This window comes from Engystomops pustulosus, unplaced genomic scaffold (assembly GCF_040894005.1).
Source record: "Engystomops pustulosus unplaced genomic scaffold, aEngPut4.maternal MAT_SCAFFOLD_154, whole genome shotgun sequence".
Taxonomy (NCBI): domain Eukaryota; kingdom Metazoa; phylum Chordata; class Amphibia; order Anura; family Leptodactylidae; genus Engystomops; species Engystomops pustulosus.
This window is the reverse complement of record NW_027285034.1, coordinates 92749-117065: the sequence shown is the minus strand read 5'-3', so window position 1 is coordinate 117065 and position 24317 is coordinate 92749. Positions and strand designations below refer to the sequence as shown.

The window sequence follows — 24317 nt, the reverse complement described above, 5'->3', positions numbered from 1 at the left end:
GCCCATTGTCATAATCCATAGTAAACAGTAGTATCGGGTCAATGAGAAGATCATGGACCATTACTAGATGGGGTCACCACCACCACCTGCAGAGTATCATCTTCTGGACATCTCAGGAGATCTGATCCCGAGGGAAGAGATTTACGATAAGAAGACAATGCAAAGTCAGGAGGAAGGTGGCCAGAAACAATAGGGAAGGGGTAAACACCGGAACCAAGGAAAACAACAGTCAGAAGCCTGAAGACCAAAAGAACAATGGAAACCAGAATCAGCCTGATGAACCTTAGGAATATAAGCAATAGAGCGGGAAACCTCGTCTCCTCCACCAGGATTCTCGAAACCTAAAGAGGAAACATGGGAGTAATGGGACAGATCTCTAGATGTTACCACGGAGAGAAGGCCACGGAAGTCACCACTGGTGGAAGATCTTGGAGGGCAGGATGAGAATGAAGTTGTAGCGACATTGGACATCTGAAAGTGAAGCTTTGTCAACTTTCAGATGTCTCATAGGAAGATCTAAATCTCAAAGGAAGAGGAGGATGAGAAGAACCAAGATGGAAACTGCAAGGATAAGAACATCATGGAGAAAGCTGAGGGCCCAAGCACCAGACATTGGGACATTCTGGAGGAACATTGTACCTATTGTCACCTGGGACCAGACAACACATAGGAATATTAACAGAAGACCTAGAACTTTGTCATATGAACAATAAAAATCTAAAGCAGAAAGTATCAGTCAGGTGAGGAGGCAACTCTAGATGTCACCACTGATAGAAGAACATGGACTTGGATCACTGACTGGACCAAAGCAGGGCTTTCTCCATAAATGTTCCTGAGATGGATGGAGACAAATGTAAGAGCCATGAACACATCACTGAGGAACCAATGTACAGGGATTTTAGAGGTCAAATGAGTGATATGAATATCAAACCTTCGTCCCACCCACCAGGAGTCTTCCATTTGTCAATGAGACAGATCTCTAGATGCCACCACTGATAGAAGACCATAGATGAGGGGAGGAAGATCCTTGACAACATGAGACCAGAGCTTTCTCCTTTTATATAACAAGGTGGTATAAAGCAAAAGACCCAGTTCTTTAAAGATTTGTGATAACGAGACCACCAGAAAGCCTGAAGAACCAACTATAACAGAGGGGACATTGTGGACCTCACTTGAAATCCAAATTGGTCTGATGCCACATAAGAATATCAATAGGAGCCTACAACTCTGTCCAGTGTTGGACTCGCCCACCAGAGTATCAGAGGTTCTAATCTAATTCTGGACCCCAGAGGCAGAAGACAACTCAATGTGCAGGCTACCGGGATCTATTTCCTCGAAAACATGGGCCACCATAATCAGTCTGTATGGTGGGCCTGAAGATCCAGTTTGAAAGAAGGTGAAGGTCAATGAGATGGATCTCCTACTGTCACCACTGGATGAAGACCACGGATTAAAGGATCACTGACCAGATGAAGAAGAAGCTTGAGCACCTCCAAGTAGAGTTTTATCATTTTCAGGACACAACAAGAACTGACTCGATTTTTCAGAGAAGACATTTATGGTGAGCAGAGCTGAAGCAAAGCAAGAAATAAGACCATTGGTACTAAGATGGGTGGGGACAGCGGCCAGATTCTGGAGAACACCACTGAGGAGCCTGAAGGTCCAAATACAGGACAGATCAGGGGACACTTTAGGCCATACTGAGCTCATGTGCTAAATATGATGATACAATGTAACTCAGTCTTGAAGTGGATGAGTGAGATGATCGCTAGATGTCTTCATAAGGTAGAAGACCATCGGTGTCAGGGGGAGAATGCATTGATGAAGATCTAGATAACCGTAGGAGAAGATCACTGAGAAGCCTGATGATCCAAATACAAGACATGACAGGGGACCTCCTGGACACCACAGATCGTGTTCCCAATTAAGGACAAAACCCCTTTGATAAAGAATAAAACAGAGATGGTAGAAAACCACAGGTGACAGGAAGAAGATCCATGTGGAGGACCTTGTAATGAAGCTTCGTTGTCTTCTGGACATCTCCCGAGAAGATCCATCTCATTGGAGAATCAGTTATTGTGGAAGGTAAAAAGGAGGAAAGGTGCCAGAATCTGCGCATCCAAAGATCTTGAAGATAAGACTGAGAGGAATCGTTCTCGAGGGAGACAACTCGTAAGGTCACCAGAGGTGGAACCATCACGATGATAGAAGAACATCAGCACAGGTTCTCCTTCAAGAGATAAGAAGTAGAAATTGGTGAAGCCGGATGGACCTCTAGAGGCACCACTGAGAGAAGAGCAGGGAAGACAATCCTCATCAGATGACGGTGGAGCTTCTGTCCATAACATAACTGAGCAGGAAGAGGCTTCATCACCTTCTGGACATCTCAAGAAGAGCAACAACAGGAGAAGGTGAGGAGAGACAATCACAGGGATCATCTGTAAGAACTGGCCACATCTCAGGACCCAGATAAATACTAGCGGCACGGTGGCTCAGTGGTTAGCACCACAGCCTTGCAGCACTGGGGTCCTGGGTTCCAATCCCACCCAGGTCAACATCTGCAAAGAGTTTGTATGTTCTCTCCAGGTCCTCCAGTTTCCTCCCACACTCCAAAACATACTGGTAGATTGATTAGATTGTGAGCCCCATTGGGGACAGGGACTGATTTGGCAAACTCTGTGCAGCGCTGCGTAATCTGTGTGCGCTATATAAATACAGGAATTATTATTATTTATTAATAAATACTGAGGGAGACATAGTCTCAAAGGTTTGTTACAATGTATCAGCGCAGGAAAAATGTATCAGTCATGACTGTGTAACTCACAGCTAGTCCTGTCCTCCTGTGCACACCAGACTGACACATTGTAACAAACAGCTGCAGTGCTAGACTGGATACAAGTGGATTTTGTGGAAAGTTCTAGAACCTGTCCCAGTGATATTCTCAGCATGTGCTCCCCCCACTTCATATAGAAGCCGATTGCTCAGAGCTGCGGTGTCGTCACAGTGATACATACGCGGATGGCGGAGTTGTTGTCATCGATCAGGGTGTCGGTCACCTCCAGCTGCGCCTCCTCCACCACTTTTTGGAGAACCATCCGGAATGTTCCGATGAGTCTGAAGAGTAAAAATAAATATCCATATAAATGAATGGCGCAGGGCAGGTGTCAGTCCGCACCGCAGCCCCGGCATTATACTCCGGGGTAATCACACGCAGGAGGGATCCCTGCAGGACATTCAGTGTTAGGAGACATGTCAGAGTCTGGGAAAGCTGGGTGACCCCATGGGAGGCGGCCATGCTGGTTCTGTAGGTGACACAGCATCCAGCACATACACAGCACAATGGAGTCGCTCCGGACCTGGTACACGAGGAGTGTGAATACCGCTGGATCAGGTGTTGTGTGCAGAGCGCCCCCTCCAGGTCATGTATTATTTATACCGCCACGTACTGCAAGTCATTCATAATTCACCGCTCACTGCCGGCTCCAGCACACACAGCAAGGGGTTAACGGTACCAGATCAGCACCAGGGACAGCAGCATGAGAGGCTTAAAGGGGAACTCCACCAGCACAGCATATCCTCAACCCCTATTACTATGCCCCCCATGGGGTGGCGGTATTATCTATGTGTAACCTGTAGGCGGCAGGGGGTGGCGGTATTATCTATGTGTAACCTGTAGGCGGCAGGGGGTGGCGGTATTATCTATGTGTAACCTGTAGGCGGCAGGGGGTGGCGGTATTATCTATGTGTAACCTGTAGGTGGCAGGGGGTGGCGGTATTATCTATGTGTAACCTGTAGGTGGCAGGAGGTGGCGGTATTATCTATGTGTAACCTGTAGATGGCAGGGGGTGGCGGTATTATCTATGTGTAACCTGTAGGTGGCAGGGGGTGGCGGTATTATCTATGTGTAACCTGTAGGTGGCAGGGGCTGGCGGTATTATCTATGTGTAACCTGTAGGTGGCAGGGGGTGGCGGTATTATCTATGTGTAACCTGTAGGTGGCAGGGGGTGGCGGTATTATCTATGTGTAACCTGTAGGTGGCAGGGGGTGGCGGTATTATCTATGTGTAACCTGTAGGTGGCAGGGGGTGGCGGTATTATCTATGTGTAACCTGTAGGTGGCAGGGGGTGGCGGTATTATCTATGTGTAACCTGTAGATGGCAGGGGGTGGCGGTATTATCTATGTGTAACCTGTAGGTGGCAGGGGGTGGCGGTATTATCTATGTGTACCCAGTAGGTGGCAGGAGGTGGCGGTATTATCTATGTGTAACCTGTAGGTGGCAGGGGGTGGCGGTATTATCTATGTGTAACCTGTAGGTGGCAGGGGGTGGCGGTATTATCTATGTGTAACCTGTAGTTGGCAGGGGGTGGTGGTATTATCTATGTGTAATCTGTAGGCGGCAGGGGGTGGCGGTATTATCTATGTGTAACTTGTAGGCGGCAGGGGGTGGCGGTATTATCTATGTGTAACCTGTAGGCGGCAGGGGGTGGCGGTATTATCTATGTGTAACGTGTAGGCGGCAGGGGGTGGCGGTATTATCTATGTGTAACCTGTAGGCGGCAGGGGGTGGCGGTATTATCTTTGTGTAACCTGTAGGTGGCAGGGGGTGGCGGTATTATCTTTGTGTAACCTGTAGGTGGCAGGGGGTGGCGGTATTATCTATGTGTAACCTGTAGGCGGCAGGGGGTGGCGGTATTATCTATGTGTAACCTGTAGGCGGCAGGGGGTGGCGGTATTATCTATGTGTAACCTGTAGGTGGCAGGGGGTGGCGGTATTATCTATGTGTAACCTGTAGGTGGCAGGAGGTGGCGGTATTATCTATGTGTAACCTGTAGGTGGCAGGGGGTGGCGGTATTATCTATGTGTAACCTGTAGGTGGCAGGGGGTGGCGGTATTATCTATGTGTAACCTGTAGGTGGCAGGGGGTGGCGGTATTATCTATGTGTAACCTGTAGGTGGCAGGGGGTGGCGGTATTATCTATGTGTAACCTGTAGGTGGCAGGCGGTGGCGGTATTATCTATGTGTAACCTGTAGGTGGCAGGGGGTGGCGGTATTATCTATGTGTAACCTGTAGGTGGCAAGAGGTGGCGGTATTATCTATGTGTAACCTGTAGGCGGCAGGGGGTGGCGGTATTATCTATGTGTAACCTGTAGGTGGCAGGGGGTGGCGGTATTATCTATGTGTATCCTGTAGGCGGCAGGGGGTGGCGGTATTATCTATGTGTATCCTGTAGGTGGCAGGAGGTGGCGGTATTATCTATGTGTATCCTGTAGGCGGCAGGGGGTGGCGGTATTATCTATGTGTAACCTGTAGGCGGCAGGGGGTGGCGGTATTATCTATGTGTAACCTGTAGGTGGCAGGGGGTGGCGGTATTATCTATGTGTAACCTGTAGGTGGCAGGAGGTGGCGGTATTATCTATGTGTAACCTGTAGGCGGCAGGGGGTGGCGGTATTATCTATGTGTATCCTGTAGGTGGCAGGAGGTGGCGGTATTATCTATGTGTATCCTGTAGGCGGCAGGGGGTGGCGGTATTATCTATGTGTAACCTGTAGGCGGCAGGGGGTGGCGGTATTATCTATGTGTAACCTGTAGGTGGCAGGGGGTGGCGGTATTATCTATGTGTAACCTGTAGGTGGCAGGAGGTGGCGGTATTATCTATGTGTATCCTGTAGGTGGCAGGAGGTGGCGGTATTATCTATGTGTATCCTGTAGGCGGCAGGGGGTGGCGGTATTATCTATGTGTAACCTGTAGGCGGCAGGGGGTGGCGGTATTATCTATGTGTAACCTGTAGGTGGCAGGGGGTGGCGGTATTATCTATGTGTAACCTGTAGGTGGCAGGGGGTGGCGGTATTATCTATGTGTAACCTGTAGGCGGCAGGGGGTGGCGGTATTATCTATGTGTATCCTGTAGGTGGCAGGAGGTGGCGGTATTATCTATGTGTATCCTGTAGGCGGCAGGGGGTGGCGGTATTATCTATGTGTAACCTGTAGGCGGCAGGGGGTGGCGGTATTATCTATGTGTAACCTGTAGGTGGCAGGGGGTGGCGGTATTATCTATGTGTAACCTGTAGGTGGCAGGAGGTGGCGGTATTATCTATGTGTAACCTGTAGGCGGCAGGGGGTGGCGGTATTATCTATGTGTAACCTGTAGGTGGCAGGGGGTGGCGGTATTATCTATGTGTAACCTGTAGGTGGCAGGGGGAGGCGGTATTATCTATGTGTAACCTGTAGGTGGCAGGCGGTGGCGGTATTATCTATGTGTAACCTGTAGGTGGCAGGAGGTGACGGTATTATCTATGTGTAACCTGTAGGTGGCAGGGGGTGGCGGTATTATCTATGTGTAACCTGTAGGTGGCAGGGGGTGGCGGTATTATCTATGTGTAACCTGTAGATGGCAGGGGGTGGCGGTATTATCTATGTGTAACCTGTAGGTGGCAGGGGGTGGCGGTATTATCTATGTGTAACCTGTAGGTGGCAGGGGGAGGCGGTATTATCTATGTGTAACCTGTAGGTGGCAGGGGGTGACGGTATTATCTATGTGTAACCTGTAGGTGGCAGGGGGTGGCGGTATTATCTATGTGTAACCTGTAGGTGGCAGGGGGTGGCGGTATTATCTATGTGTAACCTGTAGGTGGCAGGGGGTGGCGGTATTATCTTTGTGTATCCTGTAGGTGGCAGGGGGTGGCGGTATTATCTTTGTGTATCCTGTAGGTGGCAGGAGGTGGCGGTATTATCTTTGTGTATCCTGTAGGTGGCAGGGGGTGGCGGTATTATCTTTGTGTATCCTGTAGGTGGCAGGGGGTGGCGGTATTACCTGTTGGTGAAGACTTTGCTGTAGTTGAACACTTGTATCTCCAGCATCTCATTACCATCGATGTTACTGGCGATCGGCCAGCGGAAAGTCTGGAAGAAGAAGAAGGGAGAAGCTTCATCACACGGATCATCAGTTATGCCCGGATACAGGAGAACAAACCCAGCGCTGCTACATGCAGAGAGGTCAGAAATGTAATGTGGCCCTATAGATCCCACATAATACCGCCATAAAGTTCTCAGATAATACCGACATATAGTTCTCACAGAATACCAATATATAGCTCTCACATAATACCGCCATATAGCTTGTATAATACCGCCATATAGATCTCTTATAATACAGACAAATAGTTCTCTCACATAATAGAAAAAGGTCAAAATAATGAATGTAAAACATATAATTTTATAAGATGCATTAAAACCTCCGATACAAGGCCACGCCCCTTCCAGTATAGACTCCGCCCCCATCTGCTTGTGGATTATAATAATAATAATAATAATAATCTTTATTTATATAGCGCCATCAAATTCCATCAAATTTACAAATGGATTAGTCAGATCCCGACATCCAGCTAGGTCATAGGATTCTCCACATCACATCATATGTACAGGACTGAGCAACATCATGAGCCTTAAAGGGAACCCGTCAGCAGGGGTGACCACACAGACTGCAGCCACTGCTATGTATTGTCCCTAGAAAGATGTGCAATCAGACCTCACACTGCTGTGCTCTATGCTCTCCGCAGCCACTGCTATGTATTGTCCCTAGAGAGATGTGTAATCAGACCTCACACTGCTGTGCTCTGTGCTCTCTGCAGCCAGTGTTATGTATTGTCCCTAGAGAGATGTATAATCAGACCTCACACTGCTGTGCTCTGTGCTCTCTGCAGCCAGTGTTATGTATTGTCCCTGGAGAGATGTGTAATCAGACCTCACACTGCTGTGCTCTGTGCTCTCTGCAGCCAGTGTTATGTATTGTCCCTGGAGAGATGTGTAATCAGACCTCACACTGCTGTGCTCTGTGCTCTCTGCAGCCAGTGTTATGTACTGTCCCTGGAGAGATGTGTAATCAGACCTCACACTGCTGTGCTCTGTGCTCTATGCAGCCACTGCTATGTATTGTCCCTAGAAAGATGTGCAATCAGACCTCACACTGCTGTGCTCTATGCTCTCCGCAGCCACTGCTATGTATTGTCCCTAGAGAGATGTGTAATCAGACCTCACACTGCTGTGCTCTGTGCTCTCTGCAGCCAGTGTTATGTATTGTCCCTAGAGAGATGTATAATCAGACCTCACACTGCTGTGCTCTGTGCTCTCTGCAGCCAGTGTTATGTATTGTCCCTGGAGAAATGTGTAATCAGACCTCACACTGCTGTGCTCTGTGCTCTCTGCAGCCAGTGTTATGTATTGTCCCTGGAGAGATGTGTAATCAGACCTCACACTGCTGTGCTCTGTGCTCTCTGCAGCCAGTGTTATGTATTGTCCCTGGAGAGATGTGTAATCAGACCTCACACTGCTGTGCTCTGTGCTCTCTGCAGCCAGTGTTATGTATTGTCCCTGGAGAGATGTGTAATCAGACCTCACACTGCTGTGCTCTGTGCTCTCTGCAGCCAGTGTTAGGTATTGTCCCTGGAGAGATGTGTAATCAGACCTTACACTGCTGTGCTCTGTGCTCTCTGCAGTCAGTGTTATGTATTGTCCCTGGAGAGATGTGTAATCAGACCTCACACTGCTGTGCTCTGTGCTCTCTGCAGCCACTGTTATGTATTGTCCCTACACCTGGTGACCTGGACCTAGACCCAGCATGGACCCCTGACTACGACTACGACAGTATTATTTTTGTAAGTATTTTTTCCTCCAAATTCCTAATTGGAATTTCCAAATTTCCAAGTATAAAAGTGACACAGAGGAGGCGGCGAGATGAGATACAAGAGAAGATAATGAGAAGAGCCGGGGCGCAGAGTCTACATCTAATGACGGCAGAATCCCGGGGGGCAGACACCGCCGCCCCCATCCCCCGAGGCCTCATTTATATCTTACAGAAAACACAGGAGCCGGAGAGCGCCGGCTCATTAGCAGCGACATCCTTAAGTCTACTGCAGCCCGGAGAGACGGCGAGCAGTAAGGAGTCCGTGGGGACCGCCACATCTCCTGGAATGTCGCCCCCTTGTTCTCTTACAGGACAGACGCAGCTTCTGGACAACAACACAACCCGATCCAGCGCTTCGTCACAACGGAACTTTTACACAACCAAATATAGTAACAGTGTCCAAAACAAAACAAACCTTCAGCTTCACAGGCTGTTACACTGTCTCTCCCCTATCACTTCCCCTTCCCTCTGCCAGCTTTAGTCTCACACAGTGGTAGGGAAGACAGTGTAACAGCCTTTGAAGCTACAGCATGGAGAGGCTCTGGTAACACCCTCAGAGCCCTTCTGGCTCATTACCAAAACTATTAAAGTTGATATTAGAAGGCAGGAGGCCGTGGATAATAAATATAAGGAGATCCCACAGTCCCGGAGCCTGGAGCTAGGAGTGATGTCCGGAGCCTGGAGCTAGGAGTGATGTCCGGAGCCTGGAGCTAGGAGTGATGTCCCGGGGCCTGGAGCTAGGAGTGATGTCCCGGAGCCTGGAGCTAGGAGTGATGTCCCGGGGCCTGGAGCTAGGAGTGATGTCCGGAGCCTGGAGCTAGGAGTGATGTCCCGGAGCCTGGAGCTAGGAGTGATGTCCCGGGGCCTGGAGCTAGGAGTGATGTCCGGAGCCTGGAGCTAGGAGTGATGTCCCGGAGCCTGGAGCTAGGAGTGATGTCCCGGGGCCTGGAGCTAGGAGTGATGTCCGGAGCCTGGAGCTAGGAGTGATGTCCCGGGGCCTGGAGCTAGGAGTGATGTCCCGGAGCCTGGAGCTAGGAGTGATGTCCGGAGCCTGGAGCTAGGAGGGATGTCCCGGGGCCTGGAGCTAGGAGTGATGTCCGGAGCCTGGAGCTAGGAGGGATGTCCCGGGGCCTGGAGCTAGGAGTGATGTCCGGAGCCTGGAGCTAGGAGTGATGTCCGGGGCCTGGAGCTAGGAGTGATGTCCGGAGCCTGGAGCTAGGGGTGATGTCCGGAGCCTGGAGCTAGGAGTGATGTCCCGGAGCCTGGAGCTAGGAGTGATGTCCGGAGCCTGGAGCTAGGAGTGATGTCCCGGAGCCTGGAGCTAGGAGTGATGTCCGGAGCCTGGAGCTAGGAGTGATGTCCCGGAGCCTGGAGCTAGGAGTGATGTCCCGGGGCCTGGAGCTAGGAGTGATGTCCGGAGCCTGGAGCTAGGAGTGATGTCCCGGAGCCTGGAGCTAGGAGTGATGTCCGGGGCCTGGAGCTAGGAGTGATGTCCCGGAGCCTGGAGCTAGGAGTGATGTCCGGAGCCTGGAGCTAGGAGTGATGTCCGGAGCCTGGAGCTAGGAGTGATGTCCCGGAGCCTGGAGCTAGGAGTGATGTCCGGAGCCTGGAGCTAGGAGGGATGTCCCGGGGCCTGGAGCTAGGAGTGATGTCCGGAGCCTGGAGCTAGGAGGGATGTCCCGGGGCCTGGAGCTAGGAGTGATGTCCGGAGCCTGGAGCTAGGAGTGATGTCCGGGGCCTGGAGCTAGGAGTGATGTCCGGAGCCTGGAGCTAGGAGTGATGTCCGGAGCCTGGAGCTAGGAGTGATGTCCCGGGGCCTGGAGCTAGGAGTGATGTCCCGGGGCCTGGAGCTAGGAGTGATGTCCCGGGGCCTGGAGCTAGGAGTGATGTCCGGAGCCTGGAGCTAGGAGTGATGTCCCGGGGCCTGGAGCTAGGAGTGATGTCCCGGGGCCTGGAGCTAGGAGTAATGTCCCGGAGCCTGGAGCTAGGAGTGATGTCCGGAGCCTGGAGCTAGGAGGGATGTCCCGGGGCCTGGAGCTAGGAGTGATGTCCGGAGCCTGGAGCTAGGAGTGATGTCCGGAGCCTGGAGCTAGGAGTGATGTCCCGGAGCCTGGAGCTAGGAGTGATGTCCCGGAGCCTGGAGCTAGGAGTAATGTCCCGGAGCCTGGAGCTAGGAGTGATGTCCGGAGCCTGGAGCTAGGAGTGATGTCCGGAGCCTGGAGCTAGGAGTGATGTCCCGGAGCCTGGAGCTAGGAGTGATGTCCGGAGCCTGGAGCTAGGAGTAATGTCCCGGAGCCTGGAGCTAGGAGTGATGTCCGGAGCCTGGAGCTAGGAGTGATGTCCGGAGCCTGGAGCTAGGAGTGATGTCCGGAGCCTGGAGCTAGGAGTGATGTCCCGGGGCCTGGAGCTAGGAGTGATGTGCAACATCCCCCACCGGGGCCTAGCCCTTGAGGTGAGGCCTGGAGACAGCCGGGGCCCGCGGTACCGGAGTGGCTGGCGGTTGCGGCCTAAGCACGCTATTGTCACGGTGCTTGGTACGGGGGAACCGGAGGGCTGTCCTACAGCCTGGCAGGTCTCCAGCAGGGTGGTGTTGGCAAGAAATGATGAGGGAGCGGCTGCTATAGCGGATCTCCCTGGGGCAACCCCTTAATGTCCCGAGTGTGAGTCTCTGGGTGATGGACAGGGTGCCGGTGATGCAGGCAGGGGTAGTAGCAGGGACCAGACGGAGACAGAGGTTGAACAGAAACACTTACAGTTCTTTATTGGAACCGCAGCAAACGTGCCTTTAACAAGATGGTGGAGTACTGGAGAGGTATTTGGAGGGAGCCACAGGATGTAGTTCACCAGCCTGGATGTATAGGGCAGGCTGGGAGGCAGCTGGGTCCTTAGAGGAGGCTTCAGCTCGGTCCTGGATCTCTTCAGTTATCACCCTTGAAGGTAGGATGATACCCCTTTCCTCACTACACTAGCTCTAGTCTTATCTTCCACTTCAGGCAGGGGCTAGGCTCTTCCTGCACTGGTCTGGTATGCTAGAGACTCTGAGCTACTGCTCAGCTAACTACTCTCTGCTTGCGTCCTGCAGACCCAGAGGGCCTGACTTGGACCGGTCTCTCTCCTGAGAGAGATTTCTCTCTAAGACCTCTAGAACATTCCTGGCCAGAGGTTTTATTACCTTCCTTTGGTCAGGTGATGGCTGCTCCTCCAATTACCTCTCAGTGCACAAAGACAGAATGTAACACAGACATTGGTTGACATAATTACATCACAGATTAACATCTGCCTTGCCAGGCAGGATTAACCATTGCAATTTCCCCTTGATCCTATGAGGACCATGTAGTGTAATGTGGTGTTACCTACAGGTGGGACGTATTCGCAAGCACTACCTCGCCATTGCATCGGCGAGGGTGTTGCATACCCCGGGGGCAATTGAAAGAGCCGCCCTCGGCTCGACTACAGATGTTTTGGGGGCACAGAGGGGGCTAAGGGCACTTCTAGGAAGTGCAGGCTAGGTGAGGTGTAGGGACAAACCGCCCATGGTCCTGGAGACAGGCACCTGGGTTGGTGTCGGACTAAGACAAACATGTAGCTGTATGACAGTTGGTCGCTGACGCCATTAAACCGAACTGTACAGTAGGAAAGGTGTGGTGTCATGTCCTGTAATCCACTCCTTGCACCAAGGCCTGTATATTTGTTTTATCAATGCTTCTTCCCTGGCGGCAATTATATGGTGTCTATCTGCATTGCGTTAGCATATGCGACACAAGTACCTCCTGACTGACAACCTTACCCATGTATGAGTGGCATCCAGGTGCTATCTGTGTAACACCCCCGGTCCCCTAAAGACCCGCAGTTTACGGACTACCCCCATGTGCAAACCTCAGTTTGAGGGATCAGGTAGCGGTCAGTGTTTTACATAAAAGACGGTCCGACACAGCCACACTACAACCTGAAAAGCCTATGAAAGGGTTAATGCAGACTACTGGCAGATATGACAGTGTGCAACAGGTTAGCAAAATCACATTGGCTTAGCAGCCCAATGGGTACACATCTTATAACATAACGTTACAGAGGTGGATAGGCTACTCAGAGTAGCACGGTAGCAAATGTCTCTTTTCCTGAAAAGGAAAGGCATAAAAGTGCAAGCAGAATGTCCATACCTAAAAAGGAAGGCATTAAGTGCAAAATAATAAGTCAATAGCAATAGCAACTTTTCCCTGGAGTATCTGGCAAAAGTCTCTCAGAAGGTCTCTAGTGACAAAGTCCATCTTCTGGGTACAGCCCTTGATGTGGGGAAAAGTGCAATGAAGAAGCAAAGGGTCTCCTCTTTTTGGAGAGGGACAGAGTCCTTTGAAGAAAGAATCTCTGCTGTGGCAGAGGAAGGGTGCTATCATAGCACATGACAGTGTATAATCTCTGGACTGAGATAAATAAGGGTAAGAGTCTCAGGAAAGTCTCTGGCTCTATAGGGATAGGCAGAAATAAATATACATATGTACACAGTACCTGAAGAAGGCTTTCAGCCCATCAGGGGTTAGTCAGTATCGCTGGGTTCAGCAAAGACAGGATCCAGCTCCTGCGGGGAATCCTGTGCATCCTCAGCGGGAATAGGTGCCGGCTGGGGACACCCGGTGGCAGCAGTGGGTACTGCAGGTGCAGCAACATCCTCCGGACCATCAGGGGGAGGAGCGCTGTCGCCCGGGGTGTCGGCTGTTCCAGCCGGGGGCTCCACTGAGCCAGGGACCACGGAGGGGTCCATGAAGAAGTAGACAGAGCCCAGCGGCCGCGCCGCGGCTCCTTCCAGCTCCTGTTCTTCCGGGGCCGGGTCATCACCCCATTGGTAACCGGCAAGGGGAGATGGGGGCCTAGATGGAACCTCCGGACAAGGTTCGCTAACCGGGATGTCTTCTCCCACCGAAGAGCCGCGGGACCTGGCAATGCTCCCGGCAGGGGAGCCGGTGGGGGTGGCGCCCTGGATCATGCCCGGCCCATGGATAGCAATGGGACCCGTACTCACAATTACTGTGGATGGGGCATTCACGTGGGTCACCGCCCGGGGACTTGCAGCCGAGGAAGAAGAGGTGTTAAGAGACTCCGGCCACTCGTCGTCCTCATACCAGTCGTCCTGCGGGAAGTAACGGTCCTCGTCGGAGTCGGGGATCCGGATCACGCCAGCCGCCCAGGGTCCTCGAGGTCCTTCCTGCAGGGAGAACTCGATGCACTCTCCCGGCTTCAGGTTGTGCAGGCTCTCTGGCAGATCAGGCCTCTTGACAGACCGGCGGGGTATAAATACTTCCCGGCCGGTGTAGTCCTGGGTGGCGAAGCCATAGCCCTTCCGCTTGTCGAAGAACCGGACCATGCCGGTGGTGCGGTTCTTCTCGACCCAAGCTCCAGCTGTAGATCGGCCGGCCATATACCGCTGGGCCTCCTTCTCTCGGCGTCGCTGGTCCGAGACAGCGTCTCGGAGTCGCCGGCGGGCGGCCTCACCTCGGCCTTGAGGCTGCGGAGGTTTCGGTGCTGGGGCTCGTGGCTCCGGTTCAGGCTCGGATCTCCTTGGACGACAGGTAGGTGCCGGAACAGGAGCAGGAACCACCGGAGGGTCATGAACCACCACAGCGGGGCTAGCAGGCCGCGCAGCAGGAGTAGTAGGCCTCGAAACAGGTGGAGCGGCAACACTAGGCCCAGGCGTTGGCTCAGCAGGAGTCCGGGCCTCCCCACGTGGCGCCTCCACGTGGACCCGCGGTACCGGGATGGTAGCCGGGATAGGGACGAGGAACCGCCCGGGTGGGATTTGGTATTGCGTCACCGTTTGGTAACATGTCCTGGTGACGAAGGCCCGAGTCAATCCTCGGTGCAGCCGATGTCCAGCGGAGGGTCTTCGGACGGGCTGCGCAGAGACCACCACCATAGTCTCTAGGACCTCATAAAACTCCGGACGCTCCACAGGAGGGAAAGGCGGAGGGCCCCACATGGCGTTGTCCTCGCTGTCCAAAGTCCACTCCAGTTCTGGCGCTTCTCTGAGGCAGGGCAGGAAGTCCGCCTTGAGCCAGTGGGAGGAGTCCAAGTCCTTCCCCCCAAGAGCTGTGGCGGGCTCTAAATTTTCCTGCGCCACAGGAGGCGGGGTTCGCGCCCTTCGCGCGTGGGTGGAGCTTGATGCGTCATCTGGGTTTCCCGCCAGTGAAGGTTTTGGCGGGCTTGAATTATTTGCTGCGCCACAGTTTCTGAGGTAAAAATCTTCAGGCACGGCAGCGCCGGATGTAGCAGAGCTGGTACAGTTCTTGCCAGGATTAACCTCTGGAGTGCGGGAGCGGCGCTCGACAGCACGTGGCAGCAGTATAACACAGTTCATTCCAGAAACGCACAAGTCCTTAGGCCTAAACCCGGATGGCAGCAGGGTTAGGCAGCACAGTCTTTTCAATAAAGGAAAGTCTTTAATGCCGTAATAAGGCACAGAAGTAAAATCCTGTTCGTGACGCCACTTGCAACATCCCCCACCGGGGCCTAGCCCTTGAGGTGAGGCCTGGAGACAGCCGGGGCCCGCGGTACCGGAGTGGCTGGCGGTTGCGGCCTAAGCACGCTATTGTCACGGTGCTTGGTACGGGGAACCGGAGGGCTGTCCTACAGCCTGGCAGGTCTCTAGCAGGGTGGTGTTGGCAAGAAAAGATGAGGGAGCGGCTGCTATAGCGGATATCCCTGGGGCAACCCCTTAATGTCCCGAGTGTGAGTCTCTGGGTGATGGACAGGGTGCCCGGTGATGCAGGCAGAGGTAGTAGCAGGAACCAGACGGAGGCAGAGGTTGAACAGAAACACTTACAGTTCTTTATTGGAACCGCAGGAACCGCAGCAAACGTGCCTTTAACAAGATGGTGGAGTACTGGAGAGGTATTTGGAGGGAGCCACAGGATGTAGTTCACCAGCCTGGATGTATAGGGCAGGCTGGGAGGCAGCTGGGTCCTTAGAGGAGGCTTCAGCTCGGTCCTGGATCTCTTCAGGTATCACCCTTGAAGGTAGGATGATACCCCTTTCCTCACTACACTAACTCTAGTCTTATCTTCCACTTCAGGCAGGGGCTAGGCTCTTCCTGCACTGGTCTGGTATGCTAGAGACTCTGAGCTACTGCTCAGCTAACTACTCTCTGCTTGCGTCCTGCAGACCCAGAGGGCCTGACTTGGACCGGTCTCTCTCCTGAGAGAGATTTCTCTCTAAGACCTCTAGAACATTCCTGGCCAGAGGTTTTATTACCTTCCTTTGGTCAGGTGATGGCTGCTCCTCCAATTACCTCTCAGTGCACAAAGACAGAATGTAACACAGACATTGGTTGACATAATTACATCACAGATTAACATCTGCCTTGCCAGGCAGGATTAACCATTGCAATTTCCCCTTGATCCTATGAGGACCATGTAGTGTAATGTGGTGTTACCTACAGGTGGGACGTATTCGCAAGCACTACCTCGCCATTGCATCGGCGAGGGTGTTGCAGATGTCCGGAGCCTGGAGCTAGGAGTGATGTCCCGGGGCCTGGAGCTAGGAGTGATGTCTGGAGCCTGGAGCTAGGAGTGATGTCCGGAGCCTGGAGCTAGGAGTGATGTCCGGAGCCTGGAGCTAGGAGTGATGTCCCGGGGCCTGGAGCTAGGAGTGATGTCTGGAGCCTGGAGCTAGGAGTGATGTCCGGAGCCTGGAGCTAGGAGTGATGTCCCGGGGTCTGGAGCTAGGAGTGATGTCCGGAGCCTGGAGCTAGGAGTGATGTCCCGGGGCCTGGAGCTAGGAGTGATGTCCGGAGCCTGGAGCTAGGAGTGATGTCCGGAGCCTGGAGCTAGGAGTGATGTCCCGGGGCCTGGAGCTAGGAGTGATGTCCCGGGGCCTGGAGCTAGGAGTGATGTCCCGGGGCCTGGAGCTAGGAGTGATGTCCCGGGGCCTGGAGCTAGGAGTGATGTCCCGGGGCCTGGAGCTAGGAGTGATGTCCCGGGGCCTGGAGCTAGGAGTGATGTCCCGGGGCCTGGAGCTAGGAGTGATGTCCGGAGCTTGGAGCTAGGAGTGATGTCCCGGGGCCTGGAGCTAGGAGTGATGTCCCGGAGCCTGGAGCTAGGAGTGATGTCCGGGGCCTGGAGCTAGGAGTGATGTCCGGAGCCTGGAGCTAGGAGTGATGTCCGGAGCCTGGAGCTAGGAGTGATGTCCCGGGGCCTGGAGCTAGGAGTGATGTCCGGAGCCTGGAGCTAGGAGTGATGTCCCGGGGCCTGGAGCTAGGAGTGATGTCCCGGGGCCTGGAGCTAGGAGTGATGTCCCGGGGCCTGGAGCTAGGAGTGATGTCCGGAGCCTGGAGCTAGGAGTGATGTCCGGAGCCTGGAGCTAGGAGTGATGTCCGGAGCCTGGAGCTAGGAGTGATGTCCGGAGCCTGGAGCTAGGAGTGATGTCCCGGGGCCTGGAGCTAGGAGTAATGTCCCGGAGCCTGGAGCTAGGAGTGATGTCCGGAGCCTGGAGCTAGGAGTGATGTCCGGAGCCTAGAGCTAGGAGTGATGTCCCGGGGTTATCAGGGTGGATTTTGATGGGAGATTTACTTTAAATTGGACCACACACGGCTGCAGTCTGGGCTGGTTCTGGATGATCTTTTCTTCTGCATGAGGAGAGTGTGAGAGGAGTTTTCATACTCATCACCAGACATTACAGGGAGAAGGTGCAGGATTACACAGGCTGTGTACCTGTACACAGAGGGAGGAGAGAACACATGGCAGAGTCTGCAGGAGGAGGAAGGGGGAGGGTCACACAGGTTATGTACCTGTATACAGGGGAAGGAGAGGACCTATGTCAGGCTCTTCGGGGAGATGGTGCAGGATCACACAGGTTATGTACCTGTATACAGGGGAAGGAGAGGACCCATGTCAGGCTCTTCGGGGAGAAGGTGTGGGATCACACAGGTTATGTACCTGTATACAGGGGAAGGAGAGAACCCATGTCAGGCTCTTCGGGGAGATGGTGCAGGATCACACAGGTTATGTACCTGTATGCAGGGGAAGGAGAGGACCAAAGTCAGGCTCTTCGGGGAGATGGTGCAGGATCACACAGGTTATGTACCTGTATACAGGGGAAGGAGAGGACCCATGTCAGGCTCTGCAGGGAGATGGTACAGGATCACACAGGTTATGTAACTGTATACAGAGGAAGGAGAGGACCCATGTCAGGCTCTTCAGGGAGATGGTGCAGGATCACACAGGTTATGTACCTGTATACAGAGGAAGGAGAGGACCCATGTCAGGCTCTGCAGGGAGATGGTACAGGATCACACAGGTTATGTACCTGTATACAGAGGAAGGAGAGGACCCATGTCAGGCTCTTCGGGGAGATGGTGTGGGACACACAGGTTATGTACCTGTATACAGAGGAAGGAGAGGACCCATGTCAGGCTCTTCAGGGAGATGGTGTGGGACACACAGGTTATGTACCCGTATACAGGGGAAGGAGAGGACCCATGTCAGGCTCTTCGGGGAGATGGTGTGGGATCACACAGGTTATATACCTGTATACAGAGGAAGGAGAGGACCCATGTCAGGCTCTTTGGGGAGATGGTGCAGGATCACACAGGTTATGTAACTGTATACAGAGGAAGGAGAGGACCCATGTCAGGTTTTTCAGGGAGATGGTGCAGGATCACACAGGTTATGTACCTGTATACAGAGGAAGGAGAGGACCCATGTCAGGCTCTGCAGGGAGATGGTGTGGGACACACAGGTTATGTACCTGTATACAGGGGAAGGAGAGGACCCATGTCAGGCTCTTCAGGGAGATGGTGTGGGACACACAGGTTATATACCTGTATACAGAGGAAGGAGAGGACTCATGTCAGGCTCCTCGGGGAGATGGTGTAGGATCACACAGGTTATGTTCCTGTATACAGGGGAAGGAGAGGACCCATGTCAGGCTCTGCAGGGAGATGGTGTGGGATCACACAGGTTATGTACCTGTATACAGGGGAAGGAGAGGACCCATGTCAGGCTCTTCGGGGAGATGGAGTAGGATCACACAGGTTATGTACCAGTATACAGAGGAAGGAGAGGACCCATGTCAGGCTCTTCGGAGAGATGGTGCGGGACCACACAGGTTATGTACCTGTATACAGGGGAAGGAGAGGACCCATGTCAGGCTCTTCGGAGAGATGGTGTGGGATCACACAGGTTATGTACCTGTATAATGGGGAAGGAGAGGACCCATGTCAGGCTTTTCTGGGAGATGGAGTAGGATCACACAGGTTATGTACCTGTATACAGAGGAAGGAGAGGTCCCATGTCAGGCTCTTCGGAGAGATGGTGCGGGACCACACAGGTTATGTACCTGTATACAGGGGAAGGAGAGGACCCATGTCAGGCTCTTCGGAGAGATGGTGTGGGATCACACAGGTTATGTACCTGTATAATGGGGAAGGAGAGGACCCATGTCAGGCTTTTCTGGGAGATGGAGTAGGATCACACAGGTTATGTACCTGTATACAGAGGAAGGAGAGGTCCCATGTCAGGCTCCTCGGGGAGATGGTGTAGGATCACACAGGTTATGTTCCTGTATACAGGGGAAAGAGAGGACCCATGTCAGGCTCTTCGGGGAGATGGAGTAGGATCACACAGGTTATGTACCTGTACACAGAGGAAGGAGAGGACCCATGTCAGGCTCTGCAGGGAGATGGTGTGGGATCACACAGGTTATGTACCTGTATACAGGGGAAGGAGAGGACCCATGTCAGGCTCTTCGGGGAGATGGAGTAGGATCACACAGGTTATGTACCTGTACACAGAGGAAGGAGAGGACCCATGTCAGGCTCTTCGGAGAGATGGTGCGGGATCACACAGGTTATGTACCTGTATACAGGGGAAGGAGAGGACCCATGTCAGGCTCTTCGGAGAGATGGTGTGGGATCACACAGGTTATGTACCTGTATAATGGGGAAAGAGAGGACCCATGTCAGGCTCTTCGGGGAGATGGTGTGGGATCACACAGGTTATGTACCTGTATACAGGGGAAGGAGAGGACCCATGTCAGGCTCTTCGGGGAGATGGTGCAGGATCACACAGGTTATGTACCTGTACACAGAGGAAGGAGAGGACCCATGTCAGGCTCTGCAGGGAGATGGTGTGGGATCACACAGGTTATGTACCTGTATACAGGGGAAGGAGAGGACCCATGTCAGGCTCTTCGGGGAGATGGAGTAGGATCACACAGGTTATGTACCTGTACACAGAGGAAGGAGAGGACCCATGTCAGGCTCTTCGGAGAGATGGTGCAGGATCACACAGGTTATGTACCTGTATACAGGGGAAGGAGAGGACCCATGTCAGGCTCTCCGAAGAGATGGTGTGGGATCACACAGGTTATGTACCTGTATAATGGGGAAGGAGAGGACCCATGTCAGGCTCTTCTGGGAGATGGAGTAGGATCACACAGGTTATGTACATGTATACAGAGGAAGGAGAGGTCCCATGTCAGGCTCCTCGGGGAGATGGTGTAGGATCACACAGGTTATGTTCCTGTATACAGGGGGAAGAGAGGACCCATGTCAGGCTCTTCGGGGAGATGGAGTAGGATCACACAGGTTATGTACCTGTATACAGAGGAAGGAGAGGACCCATGTCAGGCTCTTCGGGGAGATGGTGCAGGATCACACAGGTTATGTACTTGTACACAGAGGAAGGAGAGGACCCATGTCAGGCTCTGCAGGGAGATGGTGTGGGATCACACAGGTTATGTACCTGTATACAGGGGAAGGAGAGGACCCATGTCAGGCTCTTCGGGGAGATGGAGTAAGATCACACAGGTTATGTACCTGTACACAGAGGAAGGAGAGGACCCATGTCAGGCTCTTCGGAGAGATGGTGCGGGATCACACAGGTTATGTACCTGTATACAGGGGAAGGAGAGGACCCATGTCAGGCTCTTCGGAGAGATGGTGTGGGATCACACAGGTTATGTACCTGTATAATGGGGAAAGAGAGGACCCATGTCAGGCTCTTCGGGGAGATGGTGTGGGATCACACAGGTTATGTACCTGTATACAGGGGAAGGAGAGGACCCATGTCAGGCTCTTCGGGGAGATGGTGCAGGATCACACAGGTTATGTACATGTATACAGAGGAAGGAGAGGTCCCATGTCAGGCTCCTCGGGGAGATGGTGTAGGATCACACAGGTTATGTTCCTGTATACAGGGGGAAGAGAGGACCCATGTCAGGCTCTTCGGGGAGATGGAGTAGGATCACACAGGTTATGTACCTGTACACAGAGGAAGGAGAGGACCCATGTCAGGCTCTTCGGGGAGATGGTGCAGGATCACACAGGTTATGTACCTGTACACAGAGGAAGGAGAGGACCCATGTCAGGCTCTGCAGGGAGATGGTGTGGGATCACACAGGTTATGTACCTGTATACAGGGGAAGGAGAGGACCCATGTCAGGCTCTTCGGGGAGATGGAGTAAGATCACACAGGTTATGTACCTGTACACAGAGGAAGGAGAGGACCCATGTCAGGCTCTTCGGAGAGATGGTGCGGGATCACACAGGTTATGTACCTGTATACAGGGGAAGGAGAGGACCCATGTCAGGCTCTTCGGAGAGATGGTGTGGGATCACACAGGTTATGTACCTGTATAATGGGGAAAGAGAGGACCCATGTCAGGCTCTTCGGCGAGATGGTGTGGGATCACACAGGTTATGTACCTGTATACAGGGGAAGGAGAGGACCCATGTCAGGCTCTTCGGGGAGATGGTGCAGGATCACACAGGTTATGTACCTGTACACAGAGGAAGGAGAGGACCCATGTCAGGCTCTGCAGGGAGATGGTGTGGGATCACACAGGTTATGTACCTGTATACAGGGGAAGGAGAGGACCCATGTCAGGCTCTTCGGGGAGATGGAGTAGGTTCACACAGGTTATGTACCTGTACACAGAGGAAGGAGAGGACCCATGTCAGGCTCTTCGGAGAGATGGTGCAGGATCACACAGGTTATGTACCTGTATACAGGGGAAGGAGAGGACCCATGTCAGGCTCTTCGGAGAGATGGTGTGGGATCACACAGGTTATGTACCTGTATAATGGGGAAGGAGAGGACCCATGTCAGGCTCTTCTGGGAGATGGAGTAGGATCACACAGGTTATGTACCTGTATACAGAGGAAGGAGAGGACCCATGTTAGGATCTTCTGGGAGATGGAGTAGGATCACACAGGTTATGTACATGTATACAGAAGAAGGAGAGGTCCCATGTCAGGCTCTTCGGAGAGATGGTGCGGGATCACACAGGTTATGTACCTGTATACAGGGGAAGGAGAGGACCCATGTCAGGCTCTTCGGAGAGATGGTGTGGGATCACACAGGTTATGTACCTGTATAATGGGGAAAGAGAGGACCCATGTCAGGCTCTTCGGCGAGATGGTGTGGGATCACACAGGTTATGTACCTGTATACAGGGGAAGGAGAGGACCCATGTCAGGCTCTTCGGGGAGATGGTGCAGGATCACACAGGTTATGTACCTGTATACAGGGGAAGGAGAGGACCCATGTCAGGCTCCTCAGGGAGATGGTACAGGATCACACAGGTTATGTACCTGTATACAGAGGAAGGAGGGGACCCATGTCAGGCTCCTCAGGGAGATGGTGTAGGATCACACAGGTTATGTACCTGTATACAGGGGAAGGAGAGGACCCATGTCAGGCTCCTCAGGGAGATGGTGTAGGATCACACAGGTTATGTACCTGTATACAGGGGAAGGAGAGGACCCATGTCAGGCTCCTCAGGGAGATGGTGTGGGACACACAGGTTATGTACCTGTATACAGGGGAAGGAGAGGACCCATGTCAGGCTCTTCGGGGAGATGGTGCAGGATCACACAGGTTATGTACCTGTATACAGAGGAAGGAGAGGACCCATGTCAGGCTCTTCGGGGAGATGGTGCAGGATCACACAGGTTATGTACCTGTATACAGAGGAAGGAGAGGACCCATGTCAGGCTCTTCAGAGAGATGGTGTGGGATCACACAGGTTATGTACCTGTATACAGAGGAAGGAGAGGACCCATGTCAGGCTCCTCGGGGAGATGGTGCAGGATCACACAGGTTATGTAACTGTATACAGGGGAAGGAGAGGACCCATGTCAGGCTCTTCGGGGAGATGGTGCAGGATCACACAGGTTATGTACCTGTATACAGGGGAAGGAGAGGACCCATGTCAGGCACCTCAGGGAGATGGTGTGGGATCACACAGGTTATGTACCTGTATACAGAGGAAGGAGAGGATCCATGTCAGGCTCTTCGGGGAGATGGTACAGGATTACACAGGTTATATACCTGTATACAGGGGAAGGAGAGGACCCATGTCAGGCTCTTCGGGGAGATGGTGCAGGATCACACAGGTTATGTACCTGTATACAGGGGAAGGAGAGGACCCATGTCAGGCACCTCAGGGAGATGGTGTGGGATCACACAGGTTATGTACCTGTATACAGAGGAAGGAGAGGATCCATGTCAGGCTCTTCGGGGAGATGGTACAGGATTACACAGGTTATGTACCTGTATACAGGGGAAGGAGAGGACCCATGTAAGCGTCTGAGGTACATATTCTGTAGAAGGAGGGGGCAGAAAAACCCAATTTTTGGCATCAGTACAAGTTGGAATATCTTTTATGGACTTTATATGTCCATCAGTCACACAATCCGTTGCTTCCTACCCAGCGGTGCCCAGCGCCAGCTATATGTACCATCCTATACGCCAGTGTCTGATGCTGCAGCAGAATTCCTTCCAGGGGAATCACATCAAAGAGAAATCTTCTTCGTTGCTTCTATTATGTGATGTCTCGTCATCTGACTCCCATCTGGCACCCTCACCCCCACCCCTGGGTACCACTATGTGCACACAGGCCACGCGCTGCAGCTGCAGTCATTTGTCTCCATTTAGATGTAATGCCTGTAATTGATGTCATCTCCGCTGGCAGGACCCTCATTATCTGCCGAGTGACGGGCTTCATGGTCTGTCTGCTCCAGGCACAGAACAAGCTCAGCTGTAGCCTAATGATTCATAGTGGGCAGAGGGTGCATGTACTATGCCAAGCCTCCAAGGCGACCCCGAGAGTCCCCCTAACCCTCAACTGTGTCTGACGTACAGAAAAACGGAATAGTGAGCAGCACAGAGTATTTCAGGAGAATTAAAACCTAAGACCACCAGGAAGTCTGCATGATGGGGGTGATATAAGACACATGATGGGGGTGATGTGATACACATGATGGGGGTGACGTGATACACATGATGGGGGTGATATAAGACACATGATGGGGGTGATATAAGACACATGATGGGGGTGATGTGATACACATGATGGGGGTGATGTGATACACATGATGGGGGTGATGTGATACACATGATGGGGGTGATATAATACACATGATGGGGGTGATGTGATACACATGATGGGGGTGATGTGATACACACGATGGGGGTGATGTGATACACACGATGGGGGTGATGTGAGACACACGATGGGGGTGATGTGAGACACACGATGGGGGTGATGTGAGACACACGATGGGGGTGATGTGATACACACGATGGGGGTGATGTGATACACATGATGGGGGTGATGTGATACACATGATGGGGGTGATA

At 52.8% G+C, this 24317-nt stretch overlaps 1 protein-coding gene across 17 annotated transcripts in view; it reads right to left on the bottom strand.

Annotated features, from left to right (window-relative positions):
* Positions 1-24317, bottom strand: part of OTOF (otoferlin) — a 210497-nt gene that overhangs the window by 104234 nt on the left and 81946 nt on the right. For all 17 annotated transcript variants that reach the window (XM_072131852.1, XM_072131853.1, XM_072131838.1 and 14 more), the window contains 2 exons: positions 6820-6908; positions 3015-3114 (listed from right to left, as the gene is read on the bottom strand). In XM_072131852.1, coding sequence (XP_071987953.1) covers positions 3015-3114; positions 6820-6866 — 147 coding nt within the window. In that variant the 5' untranslated portion in view covers positions 6867-6908. The remainder of the gene's footprint in view (positions 1-3014; positions 3115-6819; positions 6909-24317) is intronic.